The following is a 20,994-nucleotide window of genomic DNA, read 5'->3' as shown; positions in this document are numbered from 1 at the left end:
TTGATTAATTTAGAAAATTTTGAAATACGATTGATTGATTTACAAAGCAGCTCAAATTTAGAGGAAATAATCTGTCAATTTAAGAGCTGAAATGGAAAATATTGAAAGAGGTTGACTAGTGACTAAGTCAAAGCATAAAAATCCAGACAATGAGGTTGTGAAACTCTGGAATCAATTCCTGAAACTTTTAACTGTCTGAAAAATCTTGCAATGGTAATATTAATAGTATCTTCATTGGCATGATTTTTCTGAGGCATTTTCAGTGATGAACTTGGTCAAGTCTAATTATAGGAGTAAGCTTACTGATGAAACTACTGCTTTGTGTATTACAAGCCAGATATAAAATATTTGTCATCATTAGTGAAACAACAATAGCGTTTATGGAGTAATGTGTAATTACTTTCCTATTCTTGACCTTTTATGAACGTACACCAAAACTTCTAATTTCAAGTTCACACTTTATGTTATATATGAGGTACCATAGCAATACCCTTTAGAAATTATTTTTTTCACTTGTCTTTTTAAAAGATTAATAATCATTTGAACAGGTTTTCTAAAATGCTTCATTTATTTTGCTCTATCTTCATTATATTCTTATCAATAGTGTTACAATGAATTCACATAAATAAGCAACAGTACTCATCCTTTTTCCTTAAAAAAGGGTTGTAATTATTGTTACTAATTTATTAATCAATAATAATCTCTGCTCAAAGTTACCATGGCATGTAAGAGAATTTTTAGAAGATTATCAGCAACTTGGGCATATGCTCCCAAAAGATTTTCGACTGCTGCCATAGAATGACGAGAGTAGCTGTTTAGACTTGATTTTTGAGATAGTTATTGCCTGATACTTTAGTTGTGTGGATGTATTTTTGCCAAATGTCACTCCATGCCTGAATGTTGTCAACCTGTTGCTGAGAGCAGGCATGGGCTACTCCATTTGTCGAAGAATTATGAATGAATTAAATATCTTGCAAACATTAAAAAATATTCCACTTCTAACCTCACGATGGAAGGAAAGCCAAAGTTAAGGATGCTCCCCCCCACCACCACCACCAACTGCTGCCATAATATCCTGGGGTAAGAATGAGTGATTATTGTCGGGAAACTGCAGTCATCTTCTTTTGTGTGAGGTATGACTCCAACCATTAGTGTGTTTTCACTGTGGTGTCCTTTAACCAGTTTCACCAAGAATCCTTGATACTGCACTCAATCAAATGTTACTTGGATGTCGAGGTCAGTAACTCCCAGCTCATCCACTGAATTCAGTACACCTATCCATGTTTTAAGCCGGCTGGTAGCGTAGTTGCTTCAGCGCCGGAGTTTGGAGCGGAGGCTTCCGAATTCAAATCCAGCTGGTTCCCTTGCATGCTTTCCATCTGTGCTGGCTTAACCGTTGAACTAACAACTCGGCCTCATAAAAATCAGAAAGCCTGCTAAAAAAAAAACGCCATCATGATAGCGTCCTGATGACACCACCCGGAGTTAAGGGCTTTCTTCTTCATCATCATCCATGTTTTGGACTTGTGTAATGAGGTCCAGAGTGGAATGATCCTGGTGAACACAAAACAGCTATCCAGGAACACTTCTTTTTTGGGTGGATGAATGCAGCTTGGTAGCAAATGCAATGACGTTTTCCATTATGTAGCTGATGACTGAAATTAGACTAATTTGCTGATTTAATTTGACCCAATTTTCTGGTGAAAATGTACCAAGGCAATTTCCTTTAGTAATTGAAAAGAGGAAATTAAAACAAAACTATAAATGCTGTGAATCTGAAATAAAAAATGCGAATGGTGAAAGTACTCAGCAGGTCAGGTAGAATTTGCAGAGAGAGAAAAACAGAATTAGGAATGCGGCATTCTTATGAAACGTCAAGGATTAGAAATGTAAACTCCAGATTTATCCTAGAGAGGCTGCTAACCTACTGAGCTAACCTCCCGTACATCGGTGAGGCTCGACATCAATGGGGGACTGCTTCATCGACCATCTCCACACCATCCGCCACGAATGGGACTTCCTGGTGGTGAAACATTCTAATTTCCATTCCCATTCCCATTCTGACATGTCAATCCATGGCCTCCTCTTGTGCCAAGATGAGGCCTCTCTCAGGATGGAGGAACAACATCTTATATTCTGCCTGAGTAGCCTCCGACCTGATGGCATGAATATCGATTTCTCCTTCTAGTACACAAATTTCTTCCCTCGCCCCTTCCTCTAATCTCCACTCTGACCTTTCACTTCTCACCTGACTATTACTTCACCCTGGGTCCCCACTTACTTCCTTTTCTTGTATAGTCCACTCTCTTCTCTTATCAGATTCCTTCTTTTCCAACCCTTGACCTTTCCCACCCACCTGGTTTCACCAGCATCTTCTAGCTAGCCTCTTTCCTCTCCTCCCACCTTTTTATTCTGGTACTGTATCTTCCCTCTTCCTTATCGGTCCTGAAGAAGGATGTTGGCCTGAAAAATCAATGTTTTACTCTTTTCCATAGATGCTGCCTGACCTACTGAGTTCCTCCAGCATTTTGTGTGTGTAACCTAATGAGTATTTCCAGAGTGGTAAATGAAATAGTACAGAGAGAAATTTCTAATTCTGGAGAGTGGGTCTTCAATGCCACAGCTAAGATATTGTCTGATCTCATTATCTTTGCTATATCCAGTACTCTTGTTTCTTGATATCATACATAGTGAATCAGATTAGCTGAAGGACCGCTTTCTGTAATGGTGGAGGAAGCCGAGATGGAGTATCTAATCTGCACTTATATCCAAACATAGTTATGAATTTTTGGCTTTTGCCTTTAGCATTGGTGATAGGTTCTGTCATCACTGATGAAGGGGAAATGCTTGGAGTCTCTTGCTTAAGAGAAAATAGTCACTGGATGTGTCAAGGCCATGGAACTTTGATCTTTTCCATTGGTAGTGTTTCAAAAGGCTCACAAGCTCAAGTTTTCCAACACTGTCATCACTGAGTCAATGAGGAATTCTCCAGAACTGGTTTTTGCTCACATTCTTTTGCCTGGGCTGCTCGTTCCGTGGAGACCAAGTTCACCTTGACTCTGAGTTTCCTCACCAATTGATTGTCTCCATATCTCTGTGCTCTCTCCCAATTTTCAGCTCACCACACATTAATGGGATCACCCAGGTGCACCTCCATACACTTTGATCCAAATGATGACGAGGAGGCATCTGGGGCATTGGGATATTCCAGCTTCCCATGAGTGCAGGCAGCCATTGAATGCACATCTGGTCATAAAGACTATCATTAATAATACAGATATTTTCCTCAACAAATGCTTTCATGTTTAGGGCGACAAAGGAGGCAGGCATTTTCCACAGCCAGCATAGTCTGGAGGGATAGATCCTAAAAGGCAAGTGATGCCATCTGCTTTCCTGTTTACTAATTCTTATTCACAATGCAACAGCAGCTCTGTGCTGCAGCATTGTAAACCATATAAACAGCATATGTGTAGTATAAAATACCAGTGATCTTCTCATGAATGTGATCCTGGAACGAGATTATCAAGGGAAAGTCCTAGCAGCGTGTAGGATATAGACATTATTGTATGGACTGTAAGTGATATTATAACCATATAACAATTACAGCATGGAAACAGGCCATCTCGGCCCTTCTAGTCCATGCCGAACTCTTACTCTCACCTAGTCCGACCGACCTGCACTCAGCCCATAACCCTCCATTCCTTTCCTATTCATATAGCTGTCCAATATAACTTTAAACGACAACATCAAACCTACCTCAACCACTTCTGCTGGAAGGAAATTTTGATAAGGAAATTTTTTTTTTATAAGGAGCTTTGCCGGAATGAAAGGGACCCGCCACACCCAATGAACCTTAACATCAACATAGCCCAAGCATGCAGCTGTGTCAATCCACATGATATTTCCTTACAGATATTTTCAAATGAAGGGATTTTTGATTGAGATATTGAACTACAGTTCACCCTGATATATATTGTGAGAACATGAAACTTATTTCTTGGATAAGTGGGGTTTCTCATACCTGGAGTGAATTGCTGAAGCCAGCTTTGCCAGTTTCTTCTACAAATGAACGTACAGGGTCTCCATTTTCCCCTGCGGTACAGGGCCTCTCTCCTTCCTTCTACTTCACTATTAAGGTCTTCATGTCCCTTTCAGTGATGGTAGGTTTTCTCTCTTAACTCTTCTGTAACTTCTGCTTTCTCACTGGCAACCCTAATGTAGCTTGTTGTTGAATGAATGCATGTGTGGGGAGGGTACCTTCAAGGCAGGGGTTCCCAACGTGGGGTCCATGGACCCCTTGGTTAATGGTCAGGCACTATGGCAAAAAATTAGTTTGGGAACCCCTGCTGATACCCTTCTCTGCTTGGTACATAGGAAATTGTCAGAAGCTGCATTCAGGTAAGTTTGATTCCATTAGGAACTGTGTAAGTCCTGTTTTGCAGCAGGTTTCTGAGTGTTAGTTTGTAGTGTATTTTGAATCTGTTTCCAGTGTATTTTGGCTATTTTCATCATTGTTTGAAAGGGCATTAGTCTTTTATGCAGTGCAGTTTTAAAATGCCTAAGTAATGAAATATCAAATATCTAAATAGCATCCTTTAATATGATTGCCTGTACAGTAATGGAAATATGAAAATAAATGGAGTGACGTGTGATTTTCATTTGTAGCAAATGGAAGTGGAGTGCACATTAGCAATGTGCGCTATGAAGATACTGGAGCTTATACTTGCATTGCCAAGAATGATGCAGGAGTGGATGAAGACATCTCATCTCTTTTTGTGGAAGACTCAGCCAGAAAGACACGTATGTTAAACCTCTGACAGCATTCCTGTCATTTCTTTAATCAGCATGAATTTTGTATGTTTCCAAGACTGTGAACGGATTCTGCTGTACTGTACATGATATTCTTGTACAAACTGAAGTGCAAAAAGATCTAACCCATATCCTGCAATATTTATACTATGAAGTTAGTTTATTATTGGTAAGATTTAACACGTGTTCATACAATGTTCCAATGAGTAAGTAAAGCTCATCAAATATTTGCTACTAAGGTATGTTAAGAGAAGGCTGATTGGAGAAATAAATAATTAGGATTGATTTCCAAATGTACTTTCATTTACTCAAAGTATACCAGAAAACAGAAGCAACGCTCTATTTAAGAAACATTGCTTACTAAAATGTGATAAAGAAGAAACATTTTACATTTGGAATGATTACTACATTTTCAAAAAGTTTATTAAATAAAGGTTTGATAATTGAATATTTTCTAATCAAGGTCCATCTGTACATTAAGTGGACACAATATTTCAAGAGAATTATTTTATTACATCAAGAGGATTGGACAGTGAAACTTGCGCAGAAGCACCACAAGCATCTCATTTTAAGGATAAAGAGTAATGATTTCAAGGAACTGAGTGGCCAATTGGTTTAAAAAGCTTCTTTGAGACAGTCATCATTACACTTAGTTCAATTCTCAGAATTCCCAATAAAAGGGAATTAAAATGTACAGAACTATAATAGCCTGGAATCTAACCCAAATCCACTGTTTCATTGTAAATAGATGAAGATATTTCTTTGTGAAAGTTTCACTCAGAAAGACATGAATATTAATTCTTTGTAAACAACAGGAATTCTGCAGATGCTGGAAATTCAAGCAACACACATCAAAGTTGCTGGTGAACGCAGCAGGCCAGGCAGCATCTCTAGGAGGAGGTACAGTCGACATTTCAGGCCGAGACCCTTCGTCAGGCTCCTGATGAAGGGTCTCGGCCTGAAACGTCGACTGTACCTCCTCCTAGAAATGCTGCCTGGCCTGCTGCATTCACCAGCAACTTTGATGTGTGTTGCATTAATTCTTTGTGGTCATTTTTATCAGTGTTACTTATCAGAATGAACTCTGTGCTTCCAAGAAAATGAATAGATGACGAAGTGCCTCTAAAGTTATGAGCAGCCACTGTACCACCATTGTTAACCCTTTACCGACCCAATGAGTCTCCAAATGCTTCAGTACCAAGATCATATGTAGGTGCTGCTAAGTAGACCACACTTGTTCACCTAAGGTAGGAGTTCCCAATCTCTTTTATGCCATGGACCAATAACATTTAGCAAGTGGTCCGTAGACCACAGGTTGGGAACCTCTAACCCCTCATGTATGTTCTTAGTGTAATGCCTTGGTTAAGGTCTCTACTGCTATGCTGTGAAGTATTTTTATTTTAGCAGTTTTCTGCAAAACAGTGTGTCCTGCTAGTAAGAGTGTTTTGGCTTTGGCTAAAGATAAGGAGCCATATTGTCCAACTTAGGAACTTTGTGTCAGCCAATTCGGGTTGTCTTGGTACATCCGGTAAATTTCAGCCCAGTGGAATGACAAGGAACACTTGAGAGGGCTGGGTGAAGGACGGTTGTCTGGTTTGGGGTCTTTGGCAGGAGCTACGGAATGGGGCACAAGTGAAGATGCAGATTGCTGCTCGAAGGAGGGACCCTGTTGTAAAATGTGCTTTATGTAGATGAATGGTTCTAAGGAGGTAGTGTCAATACTCCTGAATTGATGTCTTTAACACAGAATGTGGGTTCAGTGCATGAGTAAAGCAATATACCCGAATATTCCAGAAACGAGTTCCAATGCTTATGTGCACATTGGACTCATTTAACTGTTATGGGCCCTTTTATCTTGCTTTTCTGTTAACTGTTTGATAAAGTTGAAAAATTGGTAAATATCCTTTCATTATAGTTTTATGCTGGTGTACGTTCTGTCATTTCTTGGTGACTGATAATTATGTGTGAGCATTATTTACACAGTATTCATGACAATTAATGTTCCTTTATTGGAAAATCCCAACTTTCCAGCTTCATTGAACCTCATATCATACCAACCCTAGATGTATATAGTTTATGAAAGGTGACCTCCTCACTGCTGAGTCACGTGGCTGTTAGCAGAGTTAGTTAAAGAACCAAGATTGTAAACAAGCCTCAGTGAGAGGGTTGCATTAGTTCTTACCCCCAACCCAGGGAATAGTTCTTATTCACCCCTCGTGTATGTTCTTTGTTTTACTTTTAGAGAGATGTGCAAGCATCATGGTGGTGTAATGATATATGCCATGCACGTATGTTTACGTATGACCCATAATGAATTATTTAAACAACAAAGAATGTTTAATCAAACAATATATTTACAATATTACTTAAATATTACTGAAATATTAAAAACATAATGCTCCTCTCTGCTTAGCTATAAACGCTAGCTCAATATAAAATCCATCTTAACTTGTATACATATATATATACACACACACTTTTTTTGTGTGTTCATCCATCGTCGACGTCGATGAGGACCTCGACACCGTTATGACAGTGCCGAGACTAGAGCATGATTTGGATTTAATTGAGGGAGAGTTGCGCAGCGTCAGCCTCACTCTCTCTTCCCAATTCCCATCTGGATCCAGTGGCAAGACAGAGTTGAGAGGGCTGGAGATAGAGACATAGAAACATAGAAATGGGACTAGGTGCAGTGGATGACCAGGACTTCTTCTGTGTCTTGTACTGCTCTATACGTTCCATGACGCTTGCAGAGACCACCTTCTTGACTGTTGGACCTTCCATTGGTCTCGTCCGCTCAATCCGCCGGAATCTGTCTTCACGTGCATGCAAGCAAACACACACACACACACACACACACACACACACACACACACTATACTAATGTAATCTATATTTTAAAAATCTGCTATATAGACATGCACAGTTGCGGAAGATATCTTTCTCTTGTGAGATAACATCTTTCCTGACAAGGGGGAAGGGGGTCACTCTGCTTGGCAGGCAAGATGTGGCTATGAAACAATCTCAGGTTCTAGGACATCTTCCATGGTGCTTGTAGGAGTTGACTCTGGGACTGCAGGGAACAGTTCTGACAGCTCTGGACACCTTCCTTCTCTGACAATTGAGTCTGCGCCTCACCAATGATCAATGCATCATCTCCAGATGATATCAGATGCAATCTCTGCTGTGTAGGAGAGTGTCCTTAATCTTTCCGATTACCAATTTTTGATCATCTCTGTAGTCCCTTGCCAGGAGTGAAACATCAAATTTCATTGTTTGAGGGGTTCTCAATATGTCTCAGCTCTTTGTCCTATATACTCCTTCTGAGACTGGGTTTGAGGAGATCCAAGCATGGGCGTAAGGGATGGCCCAGGAACAGTACAGTGGGTGAGTTGTTGGTTGAGGAGTGCGCTGCATTATGATATGTGAGGAAGAAATTGGTGAGGTTCTGATTCAGTATCGGTGTAAAGTGTTCTGTGGACATTGCTGGCAGTGCTTTCCTTAAACTCTGGACAAACCTTTCTGCCAAGATATTTGTAGCTGATTGGTACAGTGGAGATGTAATTTGTCATATTCAATTCATTTTCAGGAATTACTGAAGCTATTCCACCACAAACTGGTGTATTGTCACTGACTGAATGCTCTGGAACCCCAGTCCTTGCAAAGAGGCTGTAGTGGAGTCTATTGGGAAATCTCCTGGCCACATTGTAGCTGCATCCACTACTATTAAGAAATTTCTGCCCATGAATAGTCTAGCAAAATCCACATTAATCCTCTGCCAGGGCAATCCAGGCCATTATCAGGGATGGAGACATGTAACTCTTGGCATCTTCTGGACACGTTGGCATCCCAAACAGAACATGGCAAGTTGCTTGATCTGCTGATCAATCCAGGCCACCAGACAAAACTTCAAGCCAAAGCTTTCATTTTAACCACACCTGGCATGTAGTTCCTCCAATACTTTAGCTCTCAGCTTTTGCCTGATGCCGGCTGCCTAGGCCTGAGTCGATGTAGTAATTGGATAGTACAGCAACTCTCATTCCCCAAATAAGGCGACCTCTATCAAGGTCAAGTCAATCCAGTGCTGGCTAAAATAGGGGAACAGGAATTTCCATTGCACATTCCAGCCATTTTGGATGGCCGTGTAGACATAAGACAGAATGGGATGTTTCCTGGTTTTCCTTTGGATCATCTCTGCCATAATAGGGAGATTTTGGATTTCCATTGGGGAGAATACGTCCAGAGGTGTGTTCTCTTTTGTAACTTTTTCAGTTATTTCCTTCTCCAAGGATGAACAGGAAAATTAATCAATATTTTCATAATTAGTAGTCCCCTTGAATTTGAACTTGTAATTGTTTCCTCTAAGAAACAGAGCCCATCTGTACATTCATTTGGCTGGTATTAAAGGAACACCCCTCTGTGGATTGAAAATGGACACTAGTGGTTGATGATCAGTAACAAAGGTAAATTCTCTCCCATTCAAGTACTGGTTAAAACGTTTTACACCCCAAAGCAGACTCAAAGCCTTTCTGTCAAGCTGTGCGTAAATTTTCTCTGCAATAATAAGTGAACATGTGCAAAAGGTATGGGGAGTTCACTTCCATCACTCATAACATATGATATGAATGCACCTATACCATAATGAATTCAAGGGGTAGGACAGGATAGCCAGGTTTGACAGAAACCTGTTATAGTAGCCGACAGATCCCGAAAAAGGACAGCAATTGAGACATGTCCTTTGTCCTTGGGGTATCCACCACCGCCTGAATTTTCTCAGCACACTTGTGTAATCCTTGTGCAACAGTAGAATCAACACAGTCACTGGTGCTTGGTTTAAAGAATTCACATTTGTTGCATCATGCTCTAAGTCAATAATCTTCTGATATTTTTAGCACTGTCCTGAGATTTTGGAGATGTTCCTTGTCATCCTCACCAGTAGCAATGATGTTATCCAGGTAACACTGAGAGCCTGGACGGTCTTGCAGTCCCTTGTCCATAGCTTTCCACCGGAGTGCAGATGCAGATAATGCTACAGAAATAAGTCTATTATAATGATAAAGCCCTTTGTGAGTGTTCATGGTCAGAAACACTTTGGATTCTTCTTCCATCTCTATCTGTAGGTTGTTCTCAGCTAAGCCCACTCTGCTGAATTGCTTTTCTCCAGAAAGGTTTGCAAAGACATCCTCAATCTTGGGCAGATGGTATTAAACCACTTTCAGTACTGGGTTGATAGTGTGCTGAATAACACTGAAGGTCCTGACCAACTCGTTCTTCTTGACTACTGGGACCACCAGTGTTGCCCATGGGTTTTAATCAGTCTTGGAAAGAATTCCTTCAGCCTCCATACAATCTAGCTCACTGGCTACTTTATCACAGACCAAATGGGCTTCGTAAAACTTGGTTATGGCATTTTCATTTTAACACTATTTGCACTTGATATTTTTGAGTTTTCTAATTCTATCCTAGAAGATTGTTGTGGCATCATCCAGTACCTTTTAAATTTTGCTTTCAGTTGCCTCTATTGCAGGGAATGTGACATGGATGGATTTCCAATTAAGTTGTAGTTTTCTCAGTCAATCTTATCACCACAATGCTGGCCCTCCTGTTTTTACCATATACAAGCCTAATGTGGCTTGTTCATTGTTGTATTTCACTGTTACAAATGCCATTATCTCTTTTCCAGGATCAGTCCTTCATTGGATATCTGTAGGCTTCAGTTCAGTATCTTTGAAATGCTGTTCAAACTCATTTTGTGGAATGACTGAAATAGCTGAGCCAGTATCGAATTTCATTTCAAATAATTTGCCATTCACTTCTGGTGTAAGCCAAATTGCTTGTCTAATGTTAGTTCTGTGTCACTCTCATCATTATCAGATTTTTCATCAACAGCATACAAATTAATGCTCTTTTTGAATCTGCAACTTGACTTTTTACCTTTTTCTCTTCCCCGTGCAGTCCATTTATTTTTGTCTGCCCACAGTCCTGAAGAAAGGTGACATCACAACATCAACTGTTTGTTCATTTCAATGGATGCTGCCTGGCCTGCTGAGTTTCTCCACAGTTTTGTATATGTTGCTTAGGATTTCCAGCATCTGCAGAATTCCTTTTTAAATATTCTATTTTGTTACATTTTTTGCAAGTTTCACCTTTATAGTGGTATTGCTCTGGTGTATGTGAGCCCCAGCCACAACAGTAACACAATTTGTTCACCCAGGCTGATTTATGTTCAGTCATTAAAATTTTGCTCATGCTCACCTTCATTCCCGACTGCAAGTCAAATGTGTCTCTGACTAGTTTCTATTGATAAGCTATTTCAAATGCTCTTCTAAATGCTTCAGCAAGGAGCCATTTTTGAATGTTTTCTTGTAAGATTCCAGAAACTAAACAGTCTTTCAGTGCTTCATTAGATCTGTCATGGACCTGACAATGCTCAAAAACTACTTCAATTCAGCTATGTACAGTGAAATGTATCTTCCTTTTGATTCTACCTCTAAAACCAAAACCTTTCAGCAGTCATCAATGGTTTCAGTTCTAAGTGTTCCTGCATGACTTTCATGATATCAGTAAAGCTCATTTTGGTGTGTTTTGTTGGACCAGTTAAACTCCTAAGCAAACTGTATGCTTTTCAATGGAATGCTTTCAGCAAGACTGATTTTTGTTTCTCATTGGCTACTCAATTTGTTTTAAAAAGATCTGTTCAATTTCTTCTGAATACAAAATCCAGTTATCCCTTGTGCAATCAATCACAACCATTTCTGTGTTTCTTTTAATTTATGATTATCACCCAGTACTCTCAGTTTATAAATCTGTGGATTTGTCCATTTTCTGCCTGCTTTAAAGTCAAACATCTCTGTCTCCTCCCAAAGAAGCACTTGCTGCACCATGTTTTTTCTTGACAGTTTCTCACTGTGCTTTTCTTTAACTTGAAAGTCTCGCTGTACTTCAACAAGTCTATAGTCATCTGGGATTCATTTAAAACTCCGCTATCATCACTGTTATATTTTGTAACTCCAAAACATAAAGAACTAACAAAAAGAAAAACATGGAGCTGGGATAACTCATATACATTCTTAGTTTTACTTTAATTGAGGCAAGAGTACATGACTTGACTTTGTGATTACATATGTCATGCATGTACCTTTACATATAACCCATTACAAATTATTTAAACAACAAAGATTGCTTGATCAAATAATATATTTGCAATATTACTCAAATATTATTAACAAATATTAAATACACAACAGAGGAAGGCAGTGAAGAGGAGAAGTTGGGAAGAGGGTAGGTGAGAGAGGCAATTGAGAAAGGTAGAGGAAGGGTGGAGACAGAGGGGTGATGCAGAGAGATGGGAAGGAAGTGTGTGGGAAGGAGAGGGCAAGTGCTAGAGTGAGAATAGGGGTAAATAGCAGAGAAACAAGAGATGGGAGGAAAGAGAGGAGTAAGTAGAAGTGGACTGGAAGAGGAAAAACGTCCGAGAAAGAGGGAGGGAGGGATGGAGGGAGCTTTCATGTTGTGGAACAAGGTTGGTGGGAAAGAGAGGTTGAAATAGAGGGGTTGGAGTGAGGAAGGGAAGTGGGAGTGAGAGAAGGAAATGGAGAATAAGTAATTATTGGGCAAGGGAGAGAAATGAGGGTAGGAACAAGGAGGGTCTTGCAACAATGGTATTAGAGATGATTGGGGTGACGTTACAATGGTGTTGCTTAGATTACACTGTAATATACTAACTGTATTTGTGAAGGAAGCAAATGAAACTAATTTCTACAAACTTCTGTTCATCAACTATTCAAAATTCAGTATTTATTTTCCCATTATTTTGCATTATTCATGTATTTCAGAATTTACTAGGGGTTGGAAGCAATCTATGCAGGGTTGAATACTCTTGTGTGTATGTTGGGCATAAAATGCGTTGGCCGAACTCAACGGAAACTGACAAGGTATCATTCATCAGGAAGTCAGAAGCTATGACCATGGGTCTTACACCTCCTATTTTCACAAAGAAGGCAAAACCAACCCCTCTGATTGGAGTCAAGCTGCTGGGTAAAAGTGCTGTCTTATCCTAATGGTGTGCTGAGGCAACATGCATCTTTATATTTTATACTTTATTGTCGCCAAACAATTGATACTAGAGCACACAATCATCACAGCGATATTTGATTCTGCACTTCACGCTCCCTGGAGTACAAATTGATAGTAAATATTAAAAATTTAAATTATAAATCATAAATAGAAAATCGAAAAATGGAAAGTAAGGTAGTGCAAAAAAACCGAGAGGCAGGTCCAGATATTTGGAGGGTACAGCCCAGATCTGGGTCAGGATCCGTTCAGCAGTCTTATCACAGTTGGAAAGAAGCTGTTCCCAAATCTGGCTGTACGAGTCTTCAAGCTCCTGAACCTTCTCTCGGAGAGAAAAGGGATGAAAAGTGTGTTGGCTGGGTGGGTCTTGTCCTTGATTATCCTGGCAGCACTGCTCCGACAGCGTGCAGTGTAAAGTGAGTCCAAGGACGGAAGATTGGTTTGTGTGATGTGCTGGGCTGAGTTCACAATCTTCTGCAGCATCTTCCAGACTTGGACAGGACAACTTCCATACCAAGTTGTGATGCACCCTAGAAGAATGCTTTCTATGGTGCAGCTATAAAAATTAATGAGGGTTTTAGAGGACAGGCCAAATTTCTTTAGTCTCCTCAGGAAGTAAAGGCGCTGGTTGGCCTTCTTGGCAGTGGACTCTGCTTGGTTGGACCAAGTCAGGCCATTTGTGATATTGACCCCGAGGAACTGAAAGCTTTTGACCTGTTCCACTTGCGCACCACCAATGTAAATGGGGTTGTACGGTCCGCTACTCCTTCTGAAGTCAACAACCAATTCCTTCAACTTGCTGACATTGAGGGATAGGTTATTGTCTTCGCACCATGTCACCAGGTTCTTAATTTCCTCTCTGTACTCAAACTCATCATTACGGAGATACAGCTTACAATTGTGGTGTCATCAGCAAACTTATTCTCATAAGGCGGTGGCTGGGAACGGACCCAAGTACAAGACACAGACACTGAAGTACTAGGGACAGGACTAAGATACAGGGCGATGGCAAGGACATGGACAGGAAAACCAGGAACCTGGAACAGGACTGGACAAGAGAGCTAGGAGCCCGGGCTTGGACTCCGAGCCAGAGACTGGACAAGGACCCAGTACCTGGGTCTTGCCTCTGGCTCGGACCCCAGAGCTAGGCAAGGATGAGGCTAGGCTGGCAGGCAGGACGAGGCTGGAGTCTTTGGGCTTGAGGCTAGAGACTTGAGGCGAGGCTTGGCAGGAGGCTGGAGGCAGGAGACTTGAGGCGAGGTGAGGCTGGAAGCTGGAGGCAGGAGATTGGAAGCTCCTCCTGGGCAGGGTGCGGAACTCCACCCGACGGAGGCAAGGGACAGGAAGGGACAGAACCAACCATAGAAAACGACAATACAGCCTGGCTTACCCGACAGAGGCAGGGGACAGGAAGGGACAGAACCAAGCACAGGTAACGGCAAGACGGCCTGGATTACCCGACGGAGGCAAAGGACAGGAAGGGACAGAACCAACCACAGGTAACAGCAAGATGGTCTGGCTTACCCGACGGAGGCAAGGGACAGGAAGGAAGCTAGTTACGGGGTGGCTCCAGGACAAGATAGCAAGACAAGGCAAGGCTTCAGGCAATGCAAGGCAAGACAGAACTTCAGGCGAGGTGAAAGTTACCAGCAAGACAAGGCAGGGCTTCAGGCGTGGAAACAGAAGGCAGAGGAAGGGATACAAGGAGTAAGGACAAGAACGATCCAGCAGCCACACCCTGGTCTCTGGAGGTATTTATGCAGCCAGTCCCAACGAGCATCAGCTGCCTCAATTAGAGCTCAACAAGAACAGAAACAGGGTAGACAGGAAAACCTGGAGCAAGGGTCGATGGACTGGACCATGAACCAGAATGCGGACTTCACGGACCAGACCATGGCACTTATATATTAAGTTCGATGGAGACTTGGCAACACAATCAAGGGTGTACAGTGAGTACAGCAGGGGGCTGAGTACACAGTCTTGTGGGGCACCGGTGCTCAGAGTGATTGTAGAGGAGAGCTCGTCCCTTATTTTTACAGCCTGGGTCCTGTCTGTGAGGAAGTTGAAGATCCAGCTGCAGATCTGAGTGCTAAGGCCCAGGTTCCGGAGCTTAGGAATCAGTTTATTTGGAAAGATGATATTAAAGTCAGAGTTGTAGTCAATGAAAAGGAGCCTTACATTTGCATCTTTATTCTCCAGATGTTTAAGGTGGAATGTAGGGCCAGAGAGATGGCATCTGCTGTGAAAATGGACTCTGTTGTTTTTGGCCTGAAACACCATGTTAAAATCAGGAGAGTCAGTGGGCTCTTGCTGACATTAGGACAGGATATTAACCATGGAAGTTTTCAAAGTCTGTCATTTTAGTTTCTTTAAAATGGTAGGAGTCTGCAAGATGGCTCAAATGGAATGCTGCAGCATCATGTAAGACAGAAATATTTGGTGCTCTGTATCTCTCAGGTATAGGAGGGTCATCGGGGAGTGCCGATGCTTCATGTTTACATCTAATATTCCTGCAATAATAGGACATGTCCTTCCCCTATTGGAGCCCATAGTAGAGTAGAGAATTCTATTGGTATTCCTCACCGAATGTTGGGTGTCAATCAAAGTCTATGTTTTTATCCGTAATGATGTAGGAGAATAAATGAAAGTGATCGGCAGATATGTACAGAAACAAGCTCTTTAGCCTACTGAGTCCACACATTTAGACTACACCAGTACCAATCCAGTTTTATTCTTCTCACTTCCCCATCTCCCTACAACACGATGCTGTCGTCCTTGCCGCCATAACCCCAGCTCCCACTACCACCACCACCAGATTCTACCACTCACTAAGAGCAAGTTGTGTTGGCCAATTAATGTTTTAACCCACATGGCTTTGACTAAGGGTAAAAAACTGGAACACATGGGGGGACATCTATGTGGTCACAGCGGGACAATTTGAACTTGACACTGGTTGTACAGGTGATCAGGATGGAATCCATCTTGCTGGACCTGTGAAACAGAAACCCTATTCACAGAATCACTGTACCCCCACTGACTGCACCTAGTGGACTGTGGTTCGCTGAGGCGTTCGTATCACATCAAAACTGAATTGTAAATCAAATTATATTAATTATGGTAAACTAATCCTGCCAAAAATTGTAGAATCTATAGAAATATTGTTTTGAATATTCTATATTGGTAGTGCAAAACATCTTTAAAATGTATATCCAAATTGAAAGAAATGAAATGTTTTCACAGTTACTTCAAGTGTAAGAGCTGTACAGCCCTTGAGAATGTTTGTTGTGTGAATTAATAGAGCTTCATTGTAAGATGCTTTAAGAGATCTGGTACAGCCCTAGAATTTCAGTAAGGAGGAATAGTAACACTTCAGAACCAATCCTGTAGAAACCTAAATGTTTTAATGAACACTATAGCAATCAACGCCTAATAACTTTGTGAAAAATGAATGAAAGGTTATTTCCATTAAACAGACCGACTTCACTATCCATTTCGTAGTGCAAAGGCAATAGAATTATAGATAGTGCAGGAAACCATCATTTTGCACTGATGTTTCTTCATCTCTATGAAGATTAAAGGATTTATTTGCTTTTGCAACAAACCCAATTCTTTATTTATTGTAGACAAAGTGCAATGAATTTAATTAACCAGGCATAGGTTTGTTTTCCTCTGTGTTTGGGGAGTAAACAATTTCCTGGGAAAAATGAGTGGATTAGATAGCTGGAATAAAGGTGATCTGATTTCCTGATCTACTTGAGACATAGATGTGTTTGCTCCCATCCTATGTCCTGCTGCAACATCCAAGGAGGAACGAGAGATTGATTTCAAGAATATGTTCATCTTGGGAGTAAAAGTGATAAATATATTTATAAGCTAAGATGAAGATCACTTTAAAATAATTGGGAATGTAAGCAATTGCATGGAGTAGCCAGTTTGATATTTAAATTCTCTTGACTTCAGTTTCCCAAAAGCAGATAAAAATTCAGATAAATGGTATTCTTCATCAGCCAGCCATTTAAAGGAGCACTTGAAAAATTATGTGCTGTTCAATCCTCAATTTTTATTCTTGGAAAAGTGATTTTTAATTCATTTTTCCAGATGCAGGTGGTACTTGCTAGACCAGCCTCTCTCTGTCTTATAATCCCATGGAAACAGATGCTGAAACAAATGAACACAAGAAAATACAAGCAGAAGTAGGCCATCCAGCCTCTCAAACGTTTCCCACAGTTCAATGCAGATCTATGCCAACTTGCTCATCCAATGGAAACAGACAGGGGCCTCACTCCATCTCCCTATCAGATGGAAACAGGAAGGAAACTCAATCCACCTGCTCATTCCATTGAAATTTAGACCTATGGGCATCAATAGGATTCTGCTTAAAAATGTGAAATCAATAATGACTAGATGTTGTGCTGTAGAGCCTAATCAGCACTAATTAAAGGTACTGTTGCACCTTTCGCCAGAGCCAAGACACATACGATTTTTTATGGTGCAGATGTTCTTCCTGTTCTTACAAAGTTTATTCTGCCCATGTTCTGAGATATCCACAAGTATTTCCCAGTGATGCCTCGCCCTTACCTTAATTGACAGAGCTTCACAAAGTTCCCCAGAATTCCCACATACACTTTGAAAGATACTATATTAAAAATTTCTATATCACTATTTGCTCCCTTAAAGTACCACCCAAAAGAGTTTATGGACATTAAAGTACTTTAAAAGTGTTAGCACTGTTGAAATATTTGACAGTTGAATTGCACACAGAAGGTTCCCACAATGATGTGAAAATAATCATATAATATGCATTTTAATGATGCCGATTGTGATATCAAGATTGGCTAGAAGACTTGGGGTAACTGTTCCATGCAACTTATCAGAGCTTGTACAACCTGATAACACCAGGGATCTGAATTAACATAAAGTTGAAACAGCAAATGATGTAAACAGTCAGAAGATAAGGTGACGTCTGTTAATTCCTGGGGTCAAAGATCCCTCATCAGAATTCAGGAAAGGGACTCTGGTACTAATCGTTAACTTAAGTTCTCATACCACAGATGTCACCTAATCTATAATGTGGTCTATGAGCTTTTGTTTCTGCTTCAGTCTGTGAATGCCTGCAAGATAATGAATCGCAAAGTAGTATATGATGACATATACGTACTTTGATAATAAATTTACTTTAAATTTTAAATTTAAATTTAGACTTCCAGCACCTACAGTTTTTTTTTAATTTTTAATTCCCTCATTTAATATATCATCTAAAAGGCAGCCTAAATTGTAGTCGCAATTTCTCTGTAGATGGACTTGCATCTCCAGCTTTCAGACTATATAAAAAAATTACAGGTGTTGTTAACTAAACCAAAGCATGAATAGATAAGGAGCCTGTGGAAATTCCACTATCATAAGATGGGTCATACTGAAATTCTGTTTCATGCCTTTATAAAGTCATTTAAGTAGCCCTTTTGACATCAAAGAATACGTTCAACTTTTCAAGTAAATCTACAGTATGTTAGCATAGAGCATGTTGTAAGGGACTATATATATAAAATCTTAAAAAAGCCATTGCAGGAGGCAGAACATGACCACTAGGAGGGCCAAGTGAGTTGTCAGAGTTACCGTGAGAAGATCCTGGCAGAAGGCGGCTTGGGGACTGTACTTGTCGTTCTCTGAGGTGGATCTATGCTTCTGAAGGTGTTTGTTACAATAATGCCTTTTGGTCATTGCATCATCAAGTCTCCAGGAGTGAAACTTCTTCAGGACCAATATTGAAAACCATTGCCATCTACACAACTTTCTCCTCCACTGGCCTTCTACTTCTTGTCCCTTCCAGTGGCCAAGTGTCTAAAAATAAAACGATGACAAGGTCACTGAACCTCCCATATTTAGGTTAAAATAGTGAAAAAAGAGGCAAAAGAACCAGGAGGAAATGCAACCAAAGTCTGCATCTCTCCAAGCTGAGGGACTCCATCCTCCTCCTCAGGGCACACAACTACGCAAAGCAAAAGCTCATACAGAAGATGTCAGGAACACTAATTGCAATGTTTTGCTGTGATTACAGTAGATTTATTGAATTTATATGCAGTATATACTTTCACTGTGATGTACGCACCTCAATGATCATGAAGGTATTCTGGGTGTAGCTTACCTGTGCATCTCACTTCTGCTACTGCCCTTCTACATCATTTAGAGAGCATTTCTCTTTCCATTTGCCAGGACACAAGGAGGAGAAGGAGCAGGAGGACGTAGAAGAGCACAAAAAAAAGGAGACAGTAGAGTAGAAGGACTCAATAATCACGATCTAAGGGAATCTTTGTACCTGACATTCCTGTGCCAACCAATTGGCGGGAGTGTTCAAGGACGTCTGTAATCTCTCACTGCTGATTGATTAGCGGAGATTCCCAGCTGCTTCAAAAGGGCAACCATCATTCCAGTGCACAAGAAAAGCAGGGTGAGCTGCCTCAACAACTGCTGCCCAGTGGCGCTCATACATCTCCTGTGCTGAAGTGCTTGAGAGGTTGGTTATGGCTAGAATCAAATACTGCCTAAGCAAAAACCATTGTAATTTGCCTATCGCCACATTAGGTCTACAGAGAATGAAATCTCACTGGCTGTCCATTCGGCCTTGGGTCACCTGGACAATAGTAATACTTACGGCACACTGCTGTGTATTGAATACAGCTCAGTGTTCAACACCATCATACCTTCTGATCAACAAGCTCCAAAACCTGGGCCTCTGTACCTCTCTCTGCAACTGGGTCTTTGACTTCTCTGGGAGACCACAGTCTGTGCAGATCAGAAATATCAACCCCTTCTCACTGACAATCAACTCTGCTGCACCTCAAGGATGCATGCTTCGCCCTTAGCTCTACTCTTTCTACCACCATGACTGTGTGGCTAGGCACAGCTCAAGTGCTATCCATAAATTTGCCGACAACACAAATACTTCTGGCAGAATTTCACATTGTGAGGAGGAGGTATACAGGAGTGAGATAGATCAGCAGGTTGGGTAGTGTCACAGCAACAACCTGGCACTCAACATCAGTATGACCAAGGAATTGATTGTGGACTTCAGGAGGGGTAAGTCGAGGGAACACGTATCAGTCCTCAATGATGGATCAGCAGTGGAAAGGGTGAATTTCTGGGGAGGAGGGGTCAATATCTCCGAGGATCTATCCTGGGCCCAACATATTGATGTAATTACAAAGGAGGCACAACAGCGGCGATATTTCATTAGGAGTTTGAGGAGAATTGGTATGTCACTGAAGACTCTCACAGATTTCTATAGCTGTAACGTGAAGAGCATTCTAACTGGTTGTGCCACCATCTGATATAGAGGGGCCGATGCACAGGATTGGAAAAAGCTGCAGAAACTCTGCCAGATTCATCATGGACACCAGCCTCCCCAGCATCCGGGAAACCTTCAAAAGGTAATGCCTCCAAAAGGCGGCATCCATCATTAAGGACCTCTCATCACCCAGGACATGCCCTCTTCTCATAGTGACCATCAGGAGGGGGTACAGAAGACCCTCTTCATTTCAGGAACAGCTTCTTCCCCTCTGCCCACAGATTTCTGAGTGGACAATGAACCTATAAACACTGCCTCAGTATTATTTTTCTCTCTCTTTTTGCAGCACTTTTTAAATTTATTTTTTGTATATACTTTTTAGAGTAAATTTAGAGTGATCTTTATTATGTATTGCAATGTACCGCTGCTGCAAAACAACAAACTTCTCGACATATGCCCGTGATATTAAACCTGATTCTGATTCTGATTCACCATCTCAGACACAGGCATTGAGAAGAATGTCACACTAGAAGAGACGGGTGCGTGACATGGGAAGAGATATCATAGGCAAGCAAGGTGCAGCTAGGCACGGTGATACAAATGGATCTCACATGAAGCTCACCAGATGTGGTAGTCCTTACAAATATATTGCCCCAATTCTCAGATAATGACCATGATTAGGATGCTTTCATGAGAAGATTTGCATGGATGGTCATTGGGATGGTTTGTTAGAGTTCATCAAAAACAAAGGATGTGCTAGCTACAATAGTCATCCACTATCATCAATGGAGAACTGAAATCCAAAGAGTTCAATTCCCCAACACCGTTTA

General features: G+C 41.0%; 1 protein-coding gene across 2 annotated transcripts in view; it reads left to right on the top strand.

Moving 5' to 3' along the window:
• The window catches only part of fstl5 (follistatin-like 5), a 792,341-nt gene that overhangs the window by 646,156 nt on the left and 125,191 nt on the right, over positions 1–20,994 (top strand). For both annotated transcript variants that reach the window (XM_063045029.1, XM_063045028.1), the window contains exon 10: positions 4,666–4,800. In XM_063045029.1, coding sequence (XP_062901099.1) covers positions 4,666–4,800 — 135 coding nt within the window. The remainder of the gene's footprint in view (positions 1–4,665; positions 4,801–20,994) is intronic.

Source organism: Mobula hypostoma, chromosome 4 (assembly GCF_963921235.1).
Source record: "Mobula hypostoma chromosome 4, sMobHyp1.1, whole genome shotgun sequence".
Classification (NCBI taxonomy): domain Eukaryota; kingdom Metazoa; phylum Chordata; class Chondrichthyes; order Myliobatiformes; family Myliobatidae; genus Mobula; species Mobula hypostoma.
This window is presented reverse-complemented; position numbering and strand designations above follow the sequence as displayed.